Source organism: Leptonychotes weddellii, chromosome 2 (genome assembly GCF_054177405.1).
Source record: "Leptonychotes weddellii isolate Sample4059 chromosome 2, ASM5417740v2, whole genome shotgun sequence".
NCBI classification, from domain to species: domain Eukaryota; kingdom Metazoa; phylum Chordata; class Mammalia; order Carnivora; family Phocidae; genus Leptonychotes; species Leptonychotes weddellii.
In genome coordinates, this window is record NC_138370.1 from 39,053,067 (window position 1) to 39,075,858 (window position 22,792).

Here is a 22,792-nt window from a genome sequence, read left to right on the forward strand (position 1 = left end):
GTTATATCTGCATCCATTTGTAAATCTGCAGCATAAGTCATAATCTCTGAGTCTTTTCTGTTTTGGGGGCTCCTCCTCCTAGTCACTCTGTTGATGGGTGTTTGAGGGAATGTATAGAGTCCAAATTATTGACCAGAACCCAAGCAAGATGCACCTGTTTTCTTGGGACCTTAGGGTTGCTGGCCTCTTGTTTTCCCAGCCTGTCTTCTGGGGGAGGGGCCTGCCGTGCTGTTACTCAGGCAACCCTGTTTGGGCGGAGTTGCCCTGCGCCCCTGTGGCGGGGGATGGGCTCAGTGGGAATCAGTCTTTGGGGTTTTAGTTCTCTGGCACCTTTCCCTGGTGGCTTTCTGCGTCTCTTCCGCGAGTCAGAGCAGAAGAGACCGTTTCCAACCCTCTGCCTCAGAGCAGAGAGACCACAGTCTGTTCTTTAGTGAGCTCTCCAGACCACACCGTCTCCATTTCTGTCCGTGCTGCTATAAACTGCAGCGTCCTGGGTTGTGCGCCCCTCCGCAGCGCTCCCAGTCCTGCCTCCAGGTTGGGGCACGTCTCTACCCTTTGTGCTTCTAAAACCGCCAGTCGCCCCCAGGTCACACATGCAACCCCGCAGCTCTGGGTTTCCGCCCTGGGGGCTGCCCTAAAGTCCTTTCCCCGCCGCTACCGGCCTGGCCTGCGAGTCTGTGCCCTGTCCCCAGCGCGGGAGGCTGTCACTGACCGGCGGTGTAGGATCCCCACGGCCAGGCACCCTCCCGCTGCCGTTTATCCTCCGATATCTGCCCGCGGAATCACGGCTCCCTGCTTCATACCTCGAAACCAACCGCCTGCGATATTCTGTTTGTAGAGATCCAGATCCTCTTACATCTCAGGCTGGTTTCGTGGGTGCTCAGAGTGGTCTGGTAGATATCCAGCTCAATTCCGGGGACCAGTTGAAATAGGGTCCCCTACTCCTCCGCCATCTTTCCTAGTCTCCTAATTTCTCTGAATTTTTACAGTATGGAGCTGAACTGAAAGCATGAAATAACCTCTCTCTTTTTTTTTATCTTCAGTTTTTGCAAGATACACTAGATGCACTTTTTAACATAATGATGGAAATGTCAGACAATGAAACCTATGACTTCCTTGTGTTTGATGCACTGGTAAGCAGTTAAACACATTAACTAGTTTATTCTCAAAATGGTGTAGTATTCAGTATTTTGCTATTATAAATGACTGCGACGAATATCCTCCTGCATAAACACTTGCATACATCTCTGTTTCTGGATGGGTTATATCTGCATCCATTTGATGGAACTGAAACAACTGACTTAATGTTCAAAGTCTTTAGTCTTTAGCTTAAAGTCAGAAACAACTGACTTAATGTTCAAAGACTTTATTTTTCTGTTACCTTTAGATCTTACTTTTTGATATACTTTCTTTCTCATTAGGGTAAACAAGGTATTGTATCACATTAGAAATCAGGAATCACTTTAACTTGCTTTAAAATTGCCTAATTATAAACCAGGAGATACATTTAACAAAGGTCATTGTGGCTCTGTTGTGTGTGCTTGTGTGTTCATACAAGGGAGACTGAATTCCCACATCAGAAACAAATATCAGTCTCATTCGGTACAACATACAGCCCATTCCAAAAACTGAGATCCAGACAAGGAGAGATGATGTTAGAATCTTGGAAGGCAGGGCACCTGGGTGGCTTAGTCGGTTTCTACCTTCGGCTCAGGTCATGATCCCAGGGTGCTGGGATCGAGCCCCATGTCAGGCTCCCTGCTCAGCGGGGAGCCTGCTTCTCCGTCTCCCACTCCCCCTGCTTGTGCACTCTCACTCTATGTCAGATAAACAAATAAAATCTTAAAAAATAAAAAAAACTCTGAAAGGCTACAAATTGTGGTGGAGTGAGTGGAGGAATCTGACACATCCAAACCAAGAACGTTTTCTCGTTGTTGGGGTTACCTGGATGTTGCAGGAAAGGAATGTTAGCTGTTTCACCAGCTTGGAGAAATTGATACATTCAGGAAGTGGTCAGGGCATTAAGGATATAAGATAAAGAGAGGAAATGCTCCAGCTAAGATTGCACCTGGCCAGATTCACGAGGAAGAACGGGTCTGGGCTCTGTGGACAGAGCAACTGGCAGTGCGTCTATTGCGGGCATCCCCGGGGCCCTTCTCCTGCATTCTTCTGTCATCAGTAGGTGCGGTGTGGTGGTTCATAGATTATGAGCCTGATAAGGATGCCATTCACAGAAGAAGGGGAAATTGAGAGGCAAAAGTCTGATGAAGTTCAATTATTGGGGGCACTCATGCTGCACTCAGGAGAACAAGGTCACGAAATAATTCATTAGCTGCATCCTTGGGTTAGAGTTTCTTTTTCCCACAGGAGACCCCTTCTGTATCTTTCTCCTGCCGCTCCCCGTCTTCCTCCCTGACTCATCGTGCTTGCACACTGGCCTCTCTTTGAGACAGTGAGCTCCCTGAGGCCAGGGGCCGGCTCTTACTAGATTCTCCATAGCATTTAGCCCAGTGCCTGACACATCATAATTTCTCTGTTGATGTTAAATAAAAGAAACTCCAAGACTTTACTTCAGCTCTGGAATAGTGAAGTGGGAATGCTGCAAAAATGGTCGAGAAAGAAAAGAAGACACCAAGATGCTAACATCCGGCTTGTTGACAGAATGAATGCCTGGGGTCGTACAGTGCTGCTATCTATATTTTTCACCTTTGGCAGGTATTTATTATCTCACTGATAGGAGACATCAAGTTCCAGCATTTTAATCCTGTCCTTGAAACCTACATCTACAAGCACTTCAGTGCCACTCTGGCATATGTGTAAGTATGATTCAAGGGGACTACCTGCTGTTGGGTTGTTGGGTTTGTACTCTTAGGGTTGGGTTGTTAAGAAATGCAAGGGACATAAGCTGAAAGTGTGCCCCTAAGTGCAGAAGCCTGTTGTAAGCTTCCAGTGGAAAGAGCGAACCAGCTAAGTATTCCACCCCTGGGAAAGGCATTAAAGGCAATCCCTGCCTTCTGGAAAGCTCCCGAAGAGATAAGGCTGTATGTCTTTAAGAATCCAGAACACAGAGAGATGAGGAGTTGAAGGCATTGGGAACACAGTCAAGGACGGAAGATCATACTTGGGATCTTAGGAGAGTTGGGTGTCAGGAAGACTGAGTCTGGTAGAACTGAGGGTCATGTCCTCAGCCCTACGCCACAAGTGCTTTGTAGACTTTATTACTTACAAGATATGAGATGATTTAATTTTTCTTTCTTTTATATAAGGGAGAATGGTCTCTGCCTTTTCCATAGTGCAGTCTCCTTTCTGTCTTTGGTTTATGAGCCTCTGACTAGGAAAGCAACTAACTTCAGCCCACCTCACCGTGGCATACTATGTAGCCTGTCGCCCCCACCCCCTGCATTCCAGCTACTGTGCAGAGCAATGTGATAAAGAGTGACAGGAATGTAGTTGAGATCGGCAGAGGTCTTTCTGACAACGGCTTAGACCAGGTCATGCTAACTGATTTGCTGATCTATCAGGTTGGCTGCCGACCTGATTTTTCAGGTCAGATTATAGATTCCTTTATGTCCTTTCTGAGCCAAACAAGAAAGTTCATGGTTTTATGTGCATGGGAGATCCAGCAGTGTTCTAAAATGTAAGTGACAGAAAAGAGGTGTCATGTAGCATAATCACCAACGAACATGATGGACATGAAGCCCGCTGGATTGGGGGAAGCAGCAGATAGGCTCGTGACAGGTTTCTTTGCATCCAGTAGCCTCACTTCGCAAGCCGGCGGTAGCTGCAAGTAAGGAACTCCTATTGCTGGATCTTCATTCCACAGAGCCGAATGCAACACTCCAGGAAGTAGTAATCTGGGTTTCTTTACAAGACTTTATCATTTCGACATGTGTGCTGTGGATATTTCTTAATACTGTGGAAACTCAGAGATTTACGGAAAGAAAGGTCAAGTTATGAGTGCTCCCAGAGGTGTAAGTTAGCAAACGATTAAGAAAATGCCTAGACTCTGGAAAGACACAGAGAGCAATCTGACATCCCAGCCCAGTGTTATCTGTTGGGATGCTCAGAAACCATGGTTGTTTTTCATCAGATTGAGCCAAAGTCTGATTGAGCTTCTCTTCCCATCCTCACCATTCTGTGGATCCCAAAGAGTTTAGGCAGACTGGAGGGAATTAGACTTCTTTTAAGGTGAGTACATTAAGCAGACAGTCCCTTCCTTACAGGAACGTCTGAGGGTGTGTGTATAACATACTAGAGATTTAAATGCCTTCATGGTTTGAATCCCTTCAACTTTCATTTTTGATCCTTTTTAAAAATCCTGCTAAAGTAAAGAAACCACCCCTTATTTCTAAGCATTAGGGAAGCTCCAAACCTAGACTGCAGTGAGGAAACCCAACTGCAAAGGAGTTAATTTTCCTGCTCAAGGCATATTCTAGAAGGGGTAATTATAGGTGTGATTTCTGCTTCCCCGGTATGCCAAGTTCCCTTCTTACAGAACATACCCCAAACCTCAGAGTAGCACTTTGCCCCACTGACATTTTTCTTTCTCACCCTTTTAAGGAAACTCTCCAAGGTACTGAACTTTTATGTGGCTAATGCAGATGACTCCAGCAAGACAGAATTGCTTTTCGCTGCTTTGAAAGCCCTGAAGTACTTGTTTCGATTCATCATCCAATCTAGAGTACTCTACTTGAGGTAATGGTAGCTGTAATAAAATGTTTATGCTGTCTCTTTTCTCTCCACGGACTTTTCCTTAATCCTCATGCTCTATGTTCAGCGCTCTGATCATGGTCGGGTCATGGAATTGCCAAATTTCAAAACTCCAAGGCTGAAGATGGTGGTAGACTCTGAATCCCCTAGAGAAGGCCCATGCAAAGTCCTTTTGAGTCAGCAGAATTTCTATGGCAGTAATGGCAGCAGGACTTAGGGATGCAGGTGGCTACAGTGTGCAGCTTGATGAAAGCCCTGGTTGGTGATGACAGCTCTAGGAAGCAAGGTTCCTGTGGCAAGACTGCATTTAGCACAGCAAGGGACCTCATGACGTTGGGTGTACAAATCTAGGATCGTGAGCGCTTGGTGGTGGTAGATGGAGAATGGTGGCAGTTGTCATCGGAGAGATATTTCCTCGGGTGTGTGTTTCTTTGCTGACATCATGCTTAGCTACCTGATGAAACTAAGTCAGCTGTGATAATTCCCAGCTTGAATTTCTAGAATAACAGCTCCATCAAAAACAACAGAGACAAGGCACCTGGATGGCACAGTTGGTTAAGCATCTGACTCTTGGTTTCGGCTCAGGCTGTGATCTCAGGATCATGAGATCAGCCCACATTGGGCTCTGTGCTGAGTGAGGAGCCTGCTTGGGATTCCCACTCTCCCTCTCCTTCTGCCTCGAGCACCGCCCCCCTCCACCCCGGCTCTTTCTCCCTAAAATAAATAAATAAGTCCTAAAAAAAAAAAAAAAAGCAGAGATGAAGAACGAGGAAGTAACTTGTCTGGGAATGCCCACAACCCCGCTGCCATCTCTACCTTTCAGTAATAGCTGGATTTCCAAACTGTTCAAATGTATTGCTAAGGCAGGTTTGGAAACTGGACAGATAGCATGCTAAAAAATGTTATTAGGAGTAAAACTATAGTAAGAGAGTTTCAAGTCTAGATTTGAGCATTTGTGTTGTTTTTTAAGTTGGTATGTTTAAAAAAATCATAAAATTAAAGGCAAACAATTAACATTAAAAAGGTTTGCAACGTACAGTATAGATCAAGGCCTTTAATTAGATTTACTAATGAAAGGTTCTTACCAATCAATCAAAGAATCATAAACATCCTTAAATAATAGAAAACAAAAACAGATAATTTATAAGAGAAAAATCCAAATGATAAATTAAATTCCTTAAAAAATATTCAAGGGCGCCTGGGTGGCTCGGTCAGTTGGGTGTCAAACTCTTGATTTTGGCTCAGGTCATGATCTTGGGGTCCTGGCATTGAGCCCTGCATGGGGCTCCATGCTTAGTGGGGAGCCTGGTTGGGATTCTCTTTCTCCCTCTCTGTCTGCCCTTGCCCCCACTCTCTTTGAATGAATGAATGAATGAATTAATTAATTAATTAATTAATATTTTTTAAAAAAAGCCATACGATCAATATGTCATACACACATACTATCTTTTTCTATGCATTTGATAAAGATTAAAAATATTTATCCTTTGATGAAATTGGACAAATATTGGTCCTGCATTATAATGCTGATAGGAATATAAATTTCTTAAGGGCAGAAATCTGACACCATGAATAAAAAGCAAAAAAAACCCCAAACCCACAAAAAGCAAAAGAAAATACCACCTTTGTCTGGTAATACCCCATCTGCTGTAATATAACCCAGCAGGTGTGAACAAAGATGAAAGAGAAAGGGTATGTTAATGAGCAAAGATAACCATGATAGGTTCTTAAATAATAAAACTAAAGGGTAAGACATAAGTGCTGTATGATCCCATTTCAAAAATATAGGTTTGGGAACTAAAATTTTAGTAGGAATAAAACTGTAGGTAAGAGGGTTTTAAGTAGGTTTTTACTCTTTCAGCATTTTAAAGTTCCCACAGTGATTTTGTACATTTTTACAGTTTTTAAAAACATTTAATGACTTAGAAGTTCAGCTGGGTGAATGACAATTCCTCCTTGCCTAGCAGAAGCGAGTAGTGTTTACCCAGTGCGGGGTTTATACAGAATCCCTGTAGTCCATCTCTCTTCAGACAGGCTTCTTTTATAGCTAGCTCCTCGTTCTGCAGTTATGTTAAATTTCCACAAATTCATTTAGGGCCTGGAGTGTCCCACTGAGGGAACATTTCCCTTAACCTAACCATTTGTATAGCAAACCCTGATGTCCAGGAATAAAAATCCTCATAAAACCATAGAAAGGAAATCTTAATTTATGAAATTGAAAAATATTTTCCATTGATGACTCACTAGTGTGTCCGCCTTCGCAATGTTGCAGTGCATCTGAGCCATCGTTTTCAACATCACTTAGGGGAAGGACAATGGAAAAGCCAAGATTCGGGTGGTTAAATAGCCCATGAAATTAATTAAGGGAGTTGCTGTGTTGAACTTGGTCCCTGAGCACCTGTTATGGTTATCCCCACCCCTCCAATTGTTTCTCATTAAACAAGAGCTTGATTGGAGAAAGCAAGCCTGGAATTCTACATTCTCTGATTGCTTAGATCAGACAGACATCAATTTACTGGCCCTGTCCAGGAGCTACAAATGAAATGTCACCCCTACCCCCCACCCCCGCACCGCCCAGAACCCCACACCCCCTCCATTGCCCCTTTGCCCTCCTCAGAGCTTAAATTCCTTCTGAGCTCATTTCCTGGCTGGAGTTGACCTCCATTCAGGAGACACCTAGGGAGAATTAAAATTGTAAATTGCCCGTGGTAGGGCATTGAGAACTCCGCCTCAGTCTTGTATTAGTGTCCCCCACCCCCCCCTTTTTCTTAAAGATTGATTGATTTTCGAGAGAGAGCATGCACGAGTGGGGGGAGGGGCAGAGGGAGAGTGAGAGGGAGAGAAGCAGACACCCCACTGAGTGTGGAGTCCAATGCGGGGCTCCAGGCCAGGACCCTGAGATCACGACCTGAGCCAACATCAGAAGTTGGACACTTCACCGACTAAGCCCCCAGGCGCCCCTAGTCCGCTCTTTTTAAATGCCTGGCACCGAGGATGCCGTATTGGTCTGGGTCCTGGGGGTCTAGTAGCAGACGAAACGAGGCTCCAGCTCTGATGGTGCTTGTGGGTTGGGTTGAAGCCAGGGAGGCGAATAGTGAAGAAAGAAACCTTAAGATTATTTCGGATAGGTCAGGGCTGGCCGGGGAGGCCTTGGGAGGATAATGACCAGGGAGGGAGAAGGCATCTCCAGGAGTTGGCGTTTGAGTTGAGACCAAACAGGAGGAGGCCACCTGTGCAGGTCTCAGGGAGGAGGAGTGCCCGCGTGCACGAGGCTCTGTAGGGCCTGTGTGAGAAATCAGGAGAAGCCAGTGCTGCCGGAGCGTGGGCAGTGAGAGCGGGGGAGTGGGGAGTGGCAGGCGAATGACAAACGAGGTAGGACTTGGCAGGCCATAGTAAGGAGTTTGGATTTTACCCAGTGGACTGGGAAGCCGTTTAAGGGTTTCAGTTAGAGAAGCGGTAACATCTGGCTTACATTTCCAATGATCATCTCATCTCTTAAGTGGAAAGTGGATCATCAGAGGTGAAGAGCAAACCCTGGGTGAGCACACAATGGGTTGTTGCAGTTCAAGTGTGAGATACAGTGGCTCCGTCTCCAATAGATGAAGAATGCAAGGTGGCTTGCTGTTAGATTCCATGGGAGGATGAGAGGAAGGGAAGAATCCTGATAACTTCCAGGTTTTGGGTGCTAATTTGCCGAGACTTGGAATACTAAAGAGGAGCAGGAGAATCAGGGGGCTTCTGCTCTGCGTATGTTAATTTTGAGGTACTTTGTGGACTAAGTTGCCAGTAAAGTTGTTTTTTCGTTCTGCTAAATGGATGAATTGAGAATGACCAATAACCCTCTGACTGAATACTTTTCTCAGGGGAGTTGGCATTCCACGAGTCCCTTATAAGGTGTAGGTGAATGTAGACGAACTTAAATATGTGTGCACGTGTGTGTGTGTGTGTGTGTGTGTACAAAATCCTGATTCCAAATGATCCCTACTCTTGACCAGTTGGTGGTAATATTGCCACCCAGTGTAAATGCACTTGGACTACAATTTGGGACTTTCATGTTTCTGAGAAATGGGCCAAAGACCTCTGATTTCGACTTATGAGAAAGAACCAACTTTTCAGCAGATGGACAAATCCTGAAGACAAGCAGAGTGCCTTAATCAAAACCAGCACGAATCAGTGAAGGCGAGGTGTTCCTGTGTGCCGCAAGGCCCGATTGTAGAGCAGGTCAGCACCTAGCTGGCCATTTCAGTGTAGAGATTGGCTTTCCTGGACTTGCAGACTGGGTTGGGTTCAAAAGGTTGCTGGTTTGAGGAGCTTCTGTACCCGTTGTCTGAAACCTCAGCTCAAATGATCAGGGCTTGAGGAGTTGAAATGGAAAGAGTACAAGAGGAGAACGAGGGTGGAGGGCAGGAGTGATGCTGGAGGGTAGGCTGTGGCAAGAGTGTGGGTCGGGAAAGCAAGCTGGGGGAGTCCCCGGCATATCGGGCATTCTGCTAATGAGCTGAGGAAGGTGGGCATGCGCACAGGGATCATCTGCTCCTTCAGGCAGAGCAGCTTCCTGCTGTTCCCCCCTCTGCTGGAAATGCCCATACACCGCTAGGACGGACAGCTTCATAGAGCTTCAAAGGAGTCCTTCCCGACTGGCTGACCATAGCGGACCAAATGGAGAGCTCTGTGGTAGGACTTGACGTACAAATTCCTACCTGCTCTTGTCCAGGTGGTAATATCTTGTCAGCCTACTGGGCGTCTCCCCAAAACCATCTTGGAGCACCCTCTGATCTTCCCTTTGCACAGTCTCAAGTGGTGACCAGGGAGGCATGGGCCTACAGCATTGCTTAGGAAACAGATCTTTTCAAAAATCTCTTTTTAAAGATGGGAACCCTGGGGCACCTGAGTGGCTCAGTCATTAAGCGTCTGCCTTTGGCTCAGGTCGTGATCCCAGGGTCCTGGGATCGAGCCCCGCATCGGGCTCCCTGCTCAGCGGGGAGCCTGCTTCTCCCTCTCCCACTCCCCCTGCTTGTGTTCCCTCTCTCGCTGTGTCTCTCTCTGTCAAATGAATAAATAAAATCTTAAAGAAAAAAAAATCAGTCGTTAAAGATGGAAAACCTGACTGCTTTTCTCTTTCTCCTATTAAGATTTTATGGCCAAAGCGAAGATGGAGATGAATTTAATAATTCAATTCGCCAGTTATTTCTTGCTTTCAATATGCTAATGGACAGGCCCCTGGAGGAAGCTGTCAAGATCAAGGTCAGCATGGTATCAGCCTGGGTGCCTCTTTTTTGAGGTTCTGTGACGACATAGAACTGGACACAGTAGGAGAGAAGAAAAGTGAATCATCATTCGCGGAAAGCCTGTGAATTTTAGTATGACTTACAAAAAGTAAAAGGAGAAACCTGTGTTTTAACTTTTATGTCCATTTGTATTCTCAAATGGCAGTTTGCCACAGACAAACTATCCTTTTAGACATCCCACCAAAGGCTTCTGTGGCCCGTGTGAATTCAGCCAATTAATCGCAATGTTACAGGCAACAGGTTTTTATTCTGAGTTCCCCCATTCTTCCCAGAAGCCCAAAGTCACCATCGTGTTCATCATTAGTAATTTTTTCATGTAAAATACGCCATCGCTGAGGATTCAGATCTGAACATCATTATTTATTCTTTGTTCTTTATGGCCACCTTGTGAGGGAGATGTCAGGATCTTAACTACCTCCTTAGATAGGAAAATGAATTCCAAACCAACAGTACCTGTTGATAATGAAGAAAAAGAAAAGGCAGTGCCATCTGACCTCTTAGGAAAAAGCTTTTAGGCTATCACCGTTAGCAACATTTAGCTCTCCTCTCTACTGCGAGAGCATCTGTGTGCAGTTCCCTATGTAGATGCAAGCCTTTTCTTCCTGGGATTAAGTAATACATTCTGCATTTGTCCTGCTTGGCAACTGAATTTGCCTTTTGGTATTTTTCTTACAGGGGGCAGCTCTGAAGTACCTTCCTAGCATCATTAACGACGTCAAACTTGTGTTTGATCCCGTGGAGCTCAGGTAAATAGCAGAGCACGTTCGCTGACTTTAACAAAGAAGCAGCTCCCCTGCTTGGCTGGGGCCTGGGCTGCTGCACATTCTGTTATTCCTCTAACATGTATTAACTGAACCCCTTCTGGTGCTCAGTTTTTGTGGAAAATGTAAAAGAAGACACAAAGCCTGCCCCTGAGAGAGGTTTGCGCTTTTCTCTGGGGAATCAAGGCACGCAGACGTGAAATTAACTCCAGGAGAAAGTACATAATAATACGCTTCCAGCCCTATCCCTAAGCACCCAGCAATGCAAAGTCAGATGGTGAGCGACACCGGGGCGGAGTTAGCCAGGAAGCGGTTGTGCAGAAGAGGAGTGTTCAGGCAGGTCCACAGAGCCCAGGTGGGCGTGACCGTGCTTGGGCGTTTAAACAGAGGTGGCTCTGAGGCTGAGCACGGTAGCGCGCGTGCAACAGTCTCGGCTTTACCTCCGAGGGGCAGACTCGCAGGGCGCTGGGAGAGATTTCCAGGGAAAACTCTCCACGCCCGGATCTCAGAGTCGAGGAGAGCCGTGGAATGATACCTTCAGTGTGACAGAAGGAAAATACTAACCTCTGGGATCTCTCTTGCAGCGTGCTCTTCTGCAAGTTCATTCAAAGCATCCCTGACAACCAGTTAGTTCGCCAGAAACTGAACTGCATGACCAAGATAGTGGAGAGCAATCTTTTCTGGCAGTCCGGTATGTCCCCACCTAAAAGTACCGCGCCCCGAAATTCCAGTCTCGCTGCTAATTGACATTTGCCAGTAGTTGGTTGGGACTTAAGGACCTCCTGAGAAACCAGTTTTAAGGCGCAGAGTCAGTTTAGTATTCCCAAGAGGATCTAAGAGAATAAAATCATGCATTTTTTTTTAATGAGAACAGTCCAGTCTTTCATTAATTAAGAGAACTTTGTCCTCAAAATGGGACACCCCAGAAAGTAGCAGGCAAGCAGGAAAGATGGTTCTTTTCAACAAATGTGTCTTCTTCGACATGTACTTGTTGCATAACAAAAGCCAGGGGGCTGCCGTGTAGGGGTGTGCTGGCCCCCCACCCTGTCCTGGCTCAGGAGGGCGGATTGTGTGTATCTCTTCTTAATTTCCATGCTCGGTCATGTCACGTGAGGAGCTGAAAATGGGCCACAGTGGTCGTATTTACACCACAGAAATTGGCAAACGCTGGAAGTCACAGGTTTTGGTGGGGGAGGGCTTCGTGGGGGAGCCAGAGGGCATGGAGGAGAGAAAAATCGTACACGGATGAAATGCTCTTCATTTTGTAACTAGAGACAAGCATACAGCCACTGAGTCTAAATCACTGTGCTCTTGTCCCAAAGCTGATATGGGGAAGAGGTCCAATATCTGGTCTTTCTCCAATAAACCCAAGGCTTGCTAGAGAGGGGCTGCTCTGGGAATTTCTTTTGGAGCTACCACTAGGTCAGGGGCTCCCAGAGGGTGACCCCATGTTGCATGTATTGCCTGGAGGGTCCGAGGACCAATAAGACTCCTCAGAAATAGGGAAAGGTGAGTGGGTTGTTGGTGGCAGGCCTCCTGGCCTTGCCCCTGGCTGGTTATGTAACTTGGGACGCACGAGGAACCTTTTGTAAGTCTTAGCCTCCATTTCCATGGAGGGAAGGATTTGAACTAGATCACATCAGTAGCTTCTTTTGGCTCTGATATTTTCTGACCCTGTGAATTTTTGCTTAGAAATTCCATCTGTTACAAGGGCACAGTTGGGGGTGTGCATAAAGCTAGTGAATGCTCTTAAGTAGAAAACATAATATTACTAGACATCTTAGTATGCTATGATATCTCTGCCTCTAAGCATGCGGAAAGGATACATGAGATGATAAAATGGGGTGTTTGAGCACCAGAGCAAGCATTCACTATGTGTTCCAATTAGAGGAAGTATTCTCACTGTTAACAGTCATTTCCTTTAGCGTCCAGAACATCTGGCCTCATCGTAATAATGTCTTCTGATAGCGAGGATCCCAGAAGGAAGACATCATAGAGAGATAACCCCTTATGTTGTGAAGCCCATTTGCCTGCAAAAACATGATCAGAATGTCCTTGAAACACATTGAAATGTCCTAGGAAAGCTCACTTAGTATTTATACAAATTTTAGAGTAAATTCTCTCCATCGGGTGGAAACTTTCCAATATTTTTTGAGAAGTGTGACTTGCTTAATTTATTCCTTTCGTAGGACTTAGCCTTCAGCTGTCAAGTTGGCATTTTTTTTTTTAAAGATTTTATTTATTTATTTGATAGAAAGAGAGAGCGAGAGAGGGAACACAAGCAGGGGGAGTGGGAGAAGGGAAGCAGGCTTCCCGCTGAGCAGGAAGCCCGATGCGGGACTCGATCCCAGGACCCTGGAACCATGACCTGAGCCGAAGGCAGACGCTTAACGACTGAGCCACCCAGGTGCCCCAAGTTGGCATTTTTTTTTAAAAGCTAAAGACATCGTTGAATACTCTACACCTTTTTGTTTATGGGCCTGTGATCGGCGTACTTTTCTTAGCTTTTAAAATCAAGCCACAGGCCTGAAGTCCCATGCCTAGGATGCTGTGCTCCTGCTGGGTGGAGCTCAGAGGTCAGCTGTGGTATCGGGCAGAGGGAGAGTTGCAGGCAGAAGTGGGGCACCTCAGGGGAGGCTGCTGCAGCTGCTGAGCGGGGTGCACCTTCTTCCCCAGAGTGCAGAGAGGTGCTGCTGCCGCTGCTGATAGACCAGCTCAGCGGCCAGTTAGATGACAACTCCAGCAAGCCCGACCATGAGGCCAGCTCGCAGCTCCTGAGCAACATCCTGGAAGTGCTGGACAGGAAGGATGTGGTGAGTTGAGTCATCACCCCCGATGCAGACCACAGCACACACGGGTCCCTCTGCCTCGGGCAAGAATGACTTCGGGGCCTTCCTCGGCTCAGGGCTTGGCCCAGGCCATTTAGAATCTGGGTATTGGGGCAGGCTGGGCTGGTTTTGAGGTGATCGGAGGGGCTTCTTCTTGCCAGAGCCTGCACTGCAAATCTAGGTCCAGGAGAGGTCCGCTTCCTGGGGTGCCTGCTGTGGGCTGGTTTGCCCCGCTTGTCCACCACTGAGATCCCTGAGGGGACTTTGAAGAATCAGAGCCCTGTTCAGATTTTTTATGCAGAAACTTCGGCCCTCTTTTACCTCTGGTACTGATAGGACTGTTGTAGATGTGCCCGGGCTTCTGAGATGCTCTCATTTTTATACTCTTTCTGACACCAATCGTTCCTTTTGGAGCCTAGTGGAAATGATGTGTCTCTTATCTCGCATCTTCTCTCTGACCTGGGCACCCATCCTCCCTGAAACCCTGGGGCTGCATCTGCCTGGATTTACTTTGCTCTAGAGATAGCACAGCCCATGGCCTAGGCAGGGCCGCCTCTCAGGAGGCTGGACAAGTTGGCAGAATGTGTCCACTTGAGCACAAACCGTACTTACCACCCCCCCACAAGGGCTACCTAGCATCAGTGTTCCCACAGAGCAGGGAAAACACTCTTGGCTTTGCCTACGCCTGTTCCCTTACCAATATCTTTAGATTCAGTTCTGCTAAAGGAGCTGAAAACACTGTCAATTTCCCATAGCTAAATTCTTAGCTCACCTTTCCCGGTCCACCCGTTTGGTCTCATCTGCTCATCTTCACACGGGCATGTCTGCATTTCTGCTAATTCACGCCTCAGCCATGGAGGTGCCGGAGAACGCCATTGGCTTTTCTACCCAAGCCCCTGCAGCCCACCTTACAATTTGTATTATTTATTGGATATTTATTAATTATAGGTCATGTTCCCCTTCTTTTTTTTTTTCCTTAAATGTGTTTCTAGAAACCACATAAAATATAATAAATTTCCCTGAGGAATTTTATGATTGGGGATTTGATTCCTAACCAAGGATTTTACAACAAATAAATAAATTTGACCAATCAGCTCATAATGATAAGAATATTTTTAAGAAGTAACTCTTATGACTCGGTAATCCAAATACTAAAATGAAGCTTCAAGCTATGGTTGGCAACAGTGTGCCAGGGACTTTGGTTTAGGCAGGGCTCCAGTGTGTTCTAGAAGTGTTTATGTATATGATCCAAAGCTAATCTGAAACATGGGAATCACGCTGTTTGTTTTCTAATGCCGGTATTCGCATGTATAGCTCTGTATCCTTAGACAAATCTGCAGGTGCCTCAGTTTCCCATTCCATAACATGTAGGAATTGTTCTAGATGGCCTCTTAGATCTCTTCCACATCTGATAGTGTTTTGTTTTGTTTTTGTAAAGATTTTATTTATTTATTAGAGCACGAGTCCGGTGGGGAGGGGCAGAGGGAGAGGGAAAAGTAGTCACTTAACCGACTGAGCCACCCAGGCACCCCATGTTTTGTTTTTAATATATCTTTTTTTAATATAAATTTGTTATAATAAATTTATATTTACATTTAAATATGTATTATTATATATTATAAAAATAATATGTATTATATATATATGTTATGTTGTAACACATAAATTATAAAAATATTTATATTTATATAAATTTAATATAAAATTATATTACTTATAAATATATAATTAGACATTATTAAATATATTTACATATAAATAATATATAATATAAATATATAAACAAATTACATATAAAATATATAAATGTATATAAATATATAATTATACAATTATGTTTATGTTTAATATAAATTTAACATAAAATTTATATTTAATGTAAATATATTCATATATTTATGATATAAATATATTTATATCTGTTTATATTATAAATAAAAAATTAAATGTGAAGATTTATATTTAATATAAAAATTTTAATATATCTTTGCCTGCCTTCTTACCACACAGAAGGACTCTTTGGAAATGACTTGAATGTATTTACGTCTTACGCTGAAAGATTTAATTGTGTTGAATAAATTTTTTTTTTTGTCTTCCTGATAAGGTTCCCTGTAATGAGCAGAAGCATTCAAGATTATTGATCTTGGAGCTTCTGTTAAAGTAGCAAATCTGATAATTTCTTGGTATTGATAATGATACAGTTTTATCCCCCACCATAAGCATTCTTAAATGTTCAAACCAGCCCTGTATGTCTTCCCCTATCCCCTCATCTCCTCAGTTAATTCCAGGCTCTAATTACTGACATGATTCCTATGCCTTTGTTTTAATAATCCAGGCTTCCTCTTTTCCCAAAGCTGTATCTGCACACTGTCCAAATTCTTCAAAGTCCACCTGCAGTAAGCACCTCCATGGGGTCGCTCCTGGTGTAGTCCTGCCCTAAGTCCCCCAGTCTGCTACTCCCTTTGTGCTCTCCTTACATCCTGCTTAAGGTCCTTATCGTTTTGTATCCTGAGTTATGATTCAGTTCGCAGACAGGTCTTAAACAGCTCCCTCGCTCTGGGCACTGTGATAGGTCTAAGAGTGCAGCAGTGAACAAGAGAAGCAAGCAGCCTGCCTTCATGGAGCTGACCTTCTAGGAGGATCCTGTGTTTTGCTTATTTATCTTCAAGCCCCAGCTCTCCTGCTGGAGGTGAATCTCTGAAGGGCTCAGAGAATGCCTGATTCCTTCTCCTACCTCCACGCGGGGCCAGCACAGGACTCACATACCTAGCCAGGTCTGGGGTGTGGTCTTGTTACATAATAGAGGGTAAAATGCCTCAACAGAGAGGCAGGTTTTGGGCGCCTGGGTGGCTCAGTTGGTTAAGCGACTGCCTTCGGCTCAGGTCATGATCCTGGAGTTCCGGGATCGAGTCCCGCATCGGGCTCCCTGCTCAGCAGGGAGTCTGCTTCTCCCTCTGACCCTCCTCCCTCTCATGCTCTCTGTCTCTCATTCTCTCTCTCAAATAAATAAATAAAATCTTTAAAAAAAATAAAAAAAAAGAGAGGCAGGTTTTATGGATCACATTCCCTCAAAGAAATGGGAAGCAGGTGAATATATAATAAAAACAAAGAAGGAAAGAAGGGAGGCACGAAAGGGAAGCTAACAATACTTGATATTTTAATAAAACTATATATAGTAGTGATTTAGTTATCTTGAAGCATTAACCAGGAGTTTCAAAATATCTATCATGAAGCAAGAATGGATAAAAGCTTTGAAAGACAAGGTTGTGTATTGCTAACTTGGAGCTGAATGAGTATAACATCAAATCACAAGAAGGAGAGAAGGAAAAATAAAGAATACGTATTTGTGGGGCCCCTGGGTGGCTCAGTCGTTAGGCGTCTGCCTTTGGCTCAGGTCATGATCCCGGGATCCTGGGATCAAGCCCCTCATTGGGCTCCCTGCTCAGCGGGGAGTCTGCTTCTCCCTCTCCATCTCCCTCTGTGCTCTACCTTTCTCTTTCAAATAAATAAATAAAATCTTAAAAAAAATTACGTATTTGTGAGGCACTGTTTGTTGTGTACACCAGCTCAGCTAATTCCTGTAAGGGAAACTTTTGTATCCCAGCTATGAATACAGAGGCTCAACAAAGTTAAATAATTGCTCAGAGTGACACATGACAAAGTCAAAATATTAAATTCTTGTGTTAGTCTTCTCAGGCTGCCAAAACAAAACACCCTAGACTGGGCAGCTTAAACAACGGATATTTATTTCCTGTGGTTCTGGCGGCTGGAAGTCCAAAGTCAGGGTGCCTGTGTGGTCCAGTTCCTGGGGAGGGGCCCCCTCCTGGCCTGACGATGGTTGCTGGCTCTCTGTCCTCACGTGGCTTTTCCTCAGTATATGTGTGGCGAGAGAAAAGGCCAGCTCTCTGGTGTCTCCTTATAAGGACATTAACCCTATAAGACCAGGGCCCTGCCTTCATGACCTAATTGCCTCCCCAAAATCCATCTCTACCATCACACGAGAAGTTAAAGCACCAGCATATGACTTTTGTGGGGTTTCCAGAACTTTTTTTAGCTAAAAAAAGAATTTTTTTAAGTAATCTCTGTGCCCCGTGTGTGGCTCAGACAACCCCAAGATCAAGAGCCACATGCTCTACCGATCGAGCCAGTCAGATGCCCCCAGCATATGACTTTTGAACACATACATTCAGTCAATACCAACCTCCTTGACTTGAATTTCTTGGGTTTTTTTTTCTTCCTACACAGAAGGTGGCAAGAATGTTGAATTTTTACCTTTTCATTCCCGTGCACGTGCCTAGTTCTCCTGGGCCACACCATGTACTCAGCATCAGGACTGACTTCTCATGCCAGGGGTGTCCCCCCAGAACTACATTGAGTTGGTGGTCACAGTGACCCTGCAGTGAGCGCGAAGGGTCTGGGTTACTAGGGAGGTGTTCTCCCCTGCATCCCCACACTCAGCTTTTACATGGGATACCTAATCATTTTCAACCGATTCCCAAGTAACAGTATGTGTTCATCTGTGAACTTCTTTTCCCCTTTTTGGACAAGAGATTGGTTTGCAGGGAAGAGCCAGAATGAGACCTAAAGAGAAAACTCACCCGTCAAAGGTTTGTTGAGGAAAAGTGAAGCTGAGTCAGAAGAAGTGGGGTCAATTCCTGTGTTTCCTCCACAGGGCCCCACGGCGATGCACATCCAGCTGATAATGGAACGGCTGCTGAGAAGGATTAACCGGACCGTGATTGGGATGAGCCGACAATCTCCCCATATTGTGAGTATCACGTCAGGGGACCACGCGGCCACTGCGGCTTCTCAGTGTCTCACCCGCCCATTGGGAGTCCTCTGGACCAGCGTCTTGGGACCAGATTCCCACAGGCCCCACTCATCCCAGTTCACCGTCTGCCTGCATGCTGTGCATCACAGCTGCCAGGGGCAATGAGCAGGCTCTAGAACTTTCCAGCCCTCCTGAGTGACCTTGGTTCTAACCGCCCGCGGATCTTGATTCCAACTGCCCACGGATCTTGATTCCAACACTGATTTTCTCTCGAGGGAAAATGCTCCAACAGGGTGGTGGGAGAGGTTAAGGGGGGAGAGTTTTTGGGGACCCTGTAAGTGTACAGATCCGTTCTGAACATTAGACAAGCCTGTTGTAATACGTTACAGCAGAGACTGAGACGTGTGGGCTCCCCAGGTAGGCAAACTCAGTACCCATTTGATCTCATACTCTTTTAATATTTGTTGACTGTTTCTTTTTTTTTTTTTTTTTAAAGATTTTACTTATTTATTTGACAGAGAGAGACACAGCGAGAGAGGGAACACAAGCAGGGGGAGTGGGAGAGGGAGAAGCAGGCTCCCCGCTGAGCAGGGAGCCCGACGTGGAGCTCCATCCCAGGACCCTGGGATCATGACCTGAGCCGAAGGCAGATGCTTAACGACTGAGCCACCCAGGCGCCCTTTGTTGAATATTTCATTTAAGGACAACATGAGCTTTTGTGAGCAGAAGATGAAGGGTTGTGGTGGCTGCATTCAGTCCTTCCTCTGTTATCTCAAGTAGTAATTGCGTTCTAATTCTCACGTGCTCCTCTGGATCTACCCTTGTTAGAATGATAATAGGAACAGTGTTAGTACTCCTAGCTGTAGTGATGATAAAACTAGTAGTCATTAGCTGGTTTGGGTTGTTTTTTTTTTTAACCTGTCAGAAATTATTTTAAGCACTTTACATTTCTTTTTATTTTTTTTAAGATTTTATTTGAGAGAGAGCACAAGTTGGGGAGAGGGAGAAGCAGGCTCCCTGCTGAGCAGGACCCTGGGATCATGACCTGAGCCGAGGGCAGATGCTTAACTGACTGAGTCCCCCAGGCGTCCCAGCACTTTACATTTCACGGAAGCCTCCCACAGATCTCAGGAGGTAGTTCGTTCTTTAGCTGCATTTTTCAAATCAGGAAACTTGCAGAGAGAGGCTACGAAACCTGCCTGAGGTTGCAAGACCACCAGGGCGTTGAATTGGGGTCTGGGTCCCAGGCAGCCAGCCTGCTGCCGAGGCCATGCATGGCGGCCACCCAGACCCTGGGCAGCTTACCAGGTTATGCTTTCCAACTATGCACTGTAGTCACAAGGAGAGGAATTCTGCTCAGTTCCATCTTCCCCCGCGTTGCACTTCCACTGCTGTGTAGCGTGCTTGTAGATTGGTGCCCTGTGGTACCGTCCAGCCCTTTTGGTTCAAAGAAAAACACATGTTTGAAAGAACTTGTGATTAGCATGTTTTTAGAAACATCTGGTTGCCCTGGCCTCTTCCTCTCCACCTCCTGGGCCTCAATTAGATGTCAAAGAAAAAGTACCTTTGCAACCAGAGGTAACTGTTGGAAGACCATATTGTATCATCATTAAAATGAAGCATCTTTTACTCATGCTGGTAAAAGCTATGATTTGATCTTATTTAGAGGACAGAAGGCAAAGAACCATCCCAAATGGTGAGTCAATAATAGCCATTTATTTATTCAACCAATAGGTGTTAAGAAACTACTCTAAGCCAGGAACTAATTCTAGACACTGGAGGGAGATTAGGGAACAAAACAGACAAAAATCACTACCTTAGCGAAGTTTATATTCTAGCAATACCAATAACAAAAAATAAGATACGTGCCATGAAGAAAAAAAAATGAGCAGGATGAGGGCAGTCAAGGTGGGAGAGTTACAAATTTAAATGAGTTGATTAAGAATGATTTTCATGAGAAGGGAAAATTTGGACAAAGACTTGGAGAAGGTAGAGGGGGTAGTGTGGAGGTGTGGGGAGGGGCCTTTCAGGCAGAGGCAAAGGCCAGGGCAGAAATCTCAAGATGTCCCTCGTATAAGAGTCACATCTGGTGACAGAGCTGATCCAAATAGGAATGTAGAGAGGTACCCACTAGGTTAAGACTCCAGGTGATCCAAAACATGAAAGGATTCAGATCTCATACTAAAGGTGTAGACCTGGACATACCCTTCATTGTTATTGTCAACCCATTGCTGCCATGTGTTTAAAGAACATATAAAGAAAGGCAGGTTGAGAACTGTGTTGTTTAGGAAATGATAGCTTGGTTTTCAGGTAATACTTAACATCTTAATTTAAATGTACCTCTTCAGCTTCTTTTAGTAGTGAAATCATTCATTATCTTACTTGTTTAAGCCAACTCAAGAATCTTGGCTCAGTGTGTTTGAAGAGAAGGGTGGGGATTTGAATGTGAAGGAGCAGGATCCCTGTCATGTTTCTGTTAAAATAAGATGATGGGAGGGGTAATGGCTGATATACGGGAGTGGTAGAGATGCCAAGAAAAGCAAAGAAAGAATGCTGGAGAAAGATAAACCTAGTAAGGAGAAAAGCAAGGGAAAAAACAGACAAAGAGACAAAAATACAGCCACAAAGAGAAATATGCAAATAAATAAGTGAATGAATATGATATATGTGGCTTAATTGAGCTTATTCTCATACTCAAGAATAGTTAAGTATTAGAGGACCCATTAGAGGCGCCTGGGTGGCTCAGTCGTTTAAGCATCTGACTCTTGATCTCAGCTCAGGCCTGGATCTCAGAGTCGTGAGTTCAAGCCCGCCAGTGGGCATGGAGCCTACTTTAAAAAAAAAGAAAAAAAGAAAAAAAATATTTTCAGTAAAGGATCTGTTAATAAAATACATCAGTTGAACAAAAGGAAAAAAGCTTTATGACTATTTCCATAGATGCCAAAATATATGTGATGGATGTAGCATCTATTCCAAATTAATGGAAGGAGATGTTAACATGCAATCACTAGGCAACCTATTACTTGATGGTCATAAAAAGGAGAATCAAGATGTTAAATGTCAACACTGTTTTAACATTTTTCTGTAAATTGTAGCCAATGTAATAACACAAATGCGTGCACATATACATATTATATATATGACCTTAGTATGACTATTGAAAAAGGAGGAAATAATTTTCATAATTGTCATTTTTAGTGAAATGACTACCATTTCTAGGAAACCCAAGGGACCTAACAAAATTTTAACAACAGTAATGAACAATTTATTAAACTGACCAGTTTCAGAATAAACAAACACTATTCAATGGCCTTTCTATATAACTACAGTAGCTATTTAGGGATTGTAAAAGAAAAATCCCATTTAACTCAGTCACAAAAATATGAGAGTAAAAATAAATACAAGATGGGGCGCCTGGCTGGCTAAGTCAGAAGAGTGTGCAACTCTTGATCTCGGGGTTGTGAGTTTGAGCCCCCTGTTAAATGAATAAATAAATTAAAACTTTTAAGAAAATAAATACAAGATACACATAAATGAATAGCCACATAGAATAGTGGGGGGCTTGCCTGTCAGATTTGAAAACGTTATAATTAGCTACAAGAATTAAAATAGTGTTGGACTTATGGAATAGAGTACGTAAATCCACAGAACAGAACTGAGAGAATTTAAAAGGCGACTTTAGAGTATATGAAAATTCTATTACCTTTCAATAGGGAAAGTGAAGATTTTTAGTAAATGTGATTTGGAAAATATATGAACAATGTGGAAAAAAGTTTGACTTTTATTTCATGCTATATCCAAAAAAATAAATTTCAGATGGAATGAAAGTTCAATGTGAAAAAAAAAAAATGAAGCAGCTAGAAGAAAACATAATCTATACTTTTAAAAATTCCATTATAATTAACAGAGGTTATGTTAGTTTCAGGTGTACAAAATAGTGATTCAACAGTTCTAGGGGCACCTGAGTGGCTCAGTCGTTGAGCGTCTGCCTTCGGCTCAGGTCATGATCCCAGGGTCCTGGGATGGAGCCCCACGTCGGGCTCCCTGCTCTGCAGGAAGCCTGCTTCTTCCTCTCCCACTCCCCCTGCTTGTGTTCCCTCTCTCACTGTGTCTCTCTCTGTCAAATAAATAAATAAAATCTTAAAAAAAAAAAAAAAAAATCCAAATGATTCTATACATTTCTCAGTGCTTATCATGATAAGTGTGCTCTTAATTCCATTCACCCATACCTCTTTTTCTATACCTATTTTTAAGAGAAAAGAGATTCATGAATTTTTAAAAATAGGAAGGCTACTATAAAAAAAAGATAAAGTTTACTAGATAAAAAACTAAGCCCCTATATGTGAAAATATATATATAAGCAAATTAAATGTCAAGCACCAAACTCCAAAAATTATTTGTAAAATCTGTGCCGCGTGGCTAATAGCCTTAATA

The 22,792-nt window shown here is 44.2% G+C and overlaps 1 protein-coding gene and 1 long non-coding RNA gene across 2 annotated transcripts in view; both read left to right on the top strand.

Annotated features, from left to right (window-relative positions):
• DOCK5 (dedicator of cytokinesis 5) overlaps positions 1-22,792 on the top strand; it is a 200,110-nt gene that overhangs the window by 119,984 nt on the left and 57,334 nt on the right. Inside the window, exons 19-26 of the mRNA XM_081812900.1 lie at positions 1,024-1,133; positions 2,716-2,816; positions 4,561-4,695; positions 9,843-9,954; positions 10,674-10,744; positions 11,344-11,450; positions 13,436-13,572; positions 18,260-18,355. Of these exons, the coding sequence (XP_081669026.1) occupies positions 1,024-1,133; positions 2,716-2,816; positions 4,561-4,695; positions 9,843-9,954; positions 10,674-10,744; positions 11,344-11,450; positions 13,436-13,572; positions 18,260-18,355 (869 nt within the window). The remainder of the gene's footprint in view (positions 1-1,023; positions 1,134-2,715; positions 2,817-4,560; positions 4,696-9,842; positions 9,955-10,673; positions 10,745-11,343; positions 11,451-13,435; positions 13,573-18,259; positions 18,356-22,792) is intronic.
• LOC145718848 (uncharacterized) lies at positions 15,552-17,634 on the top strand. Its single transcript, XR_014142049.1, has 2 exons — positions 15,552-16,418; positions 16,636-17,634. It is a non-coding gene; the product is annotated as an uncharacterized LOC145718848 (long non-coding RNA).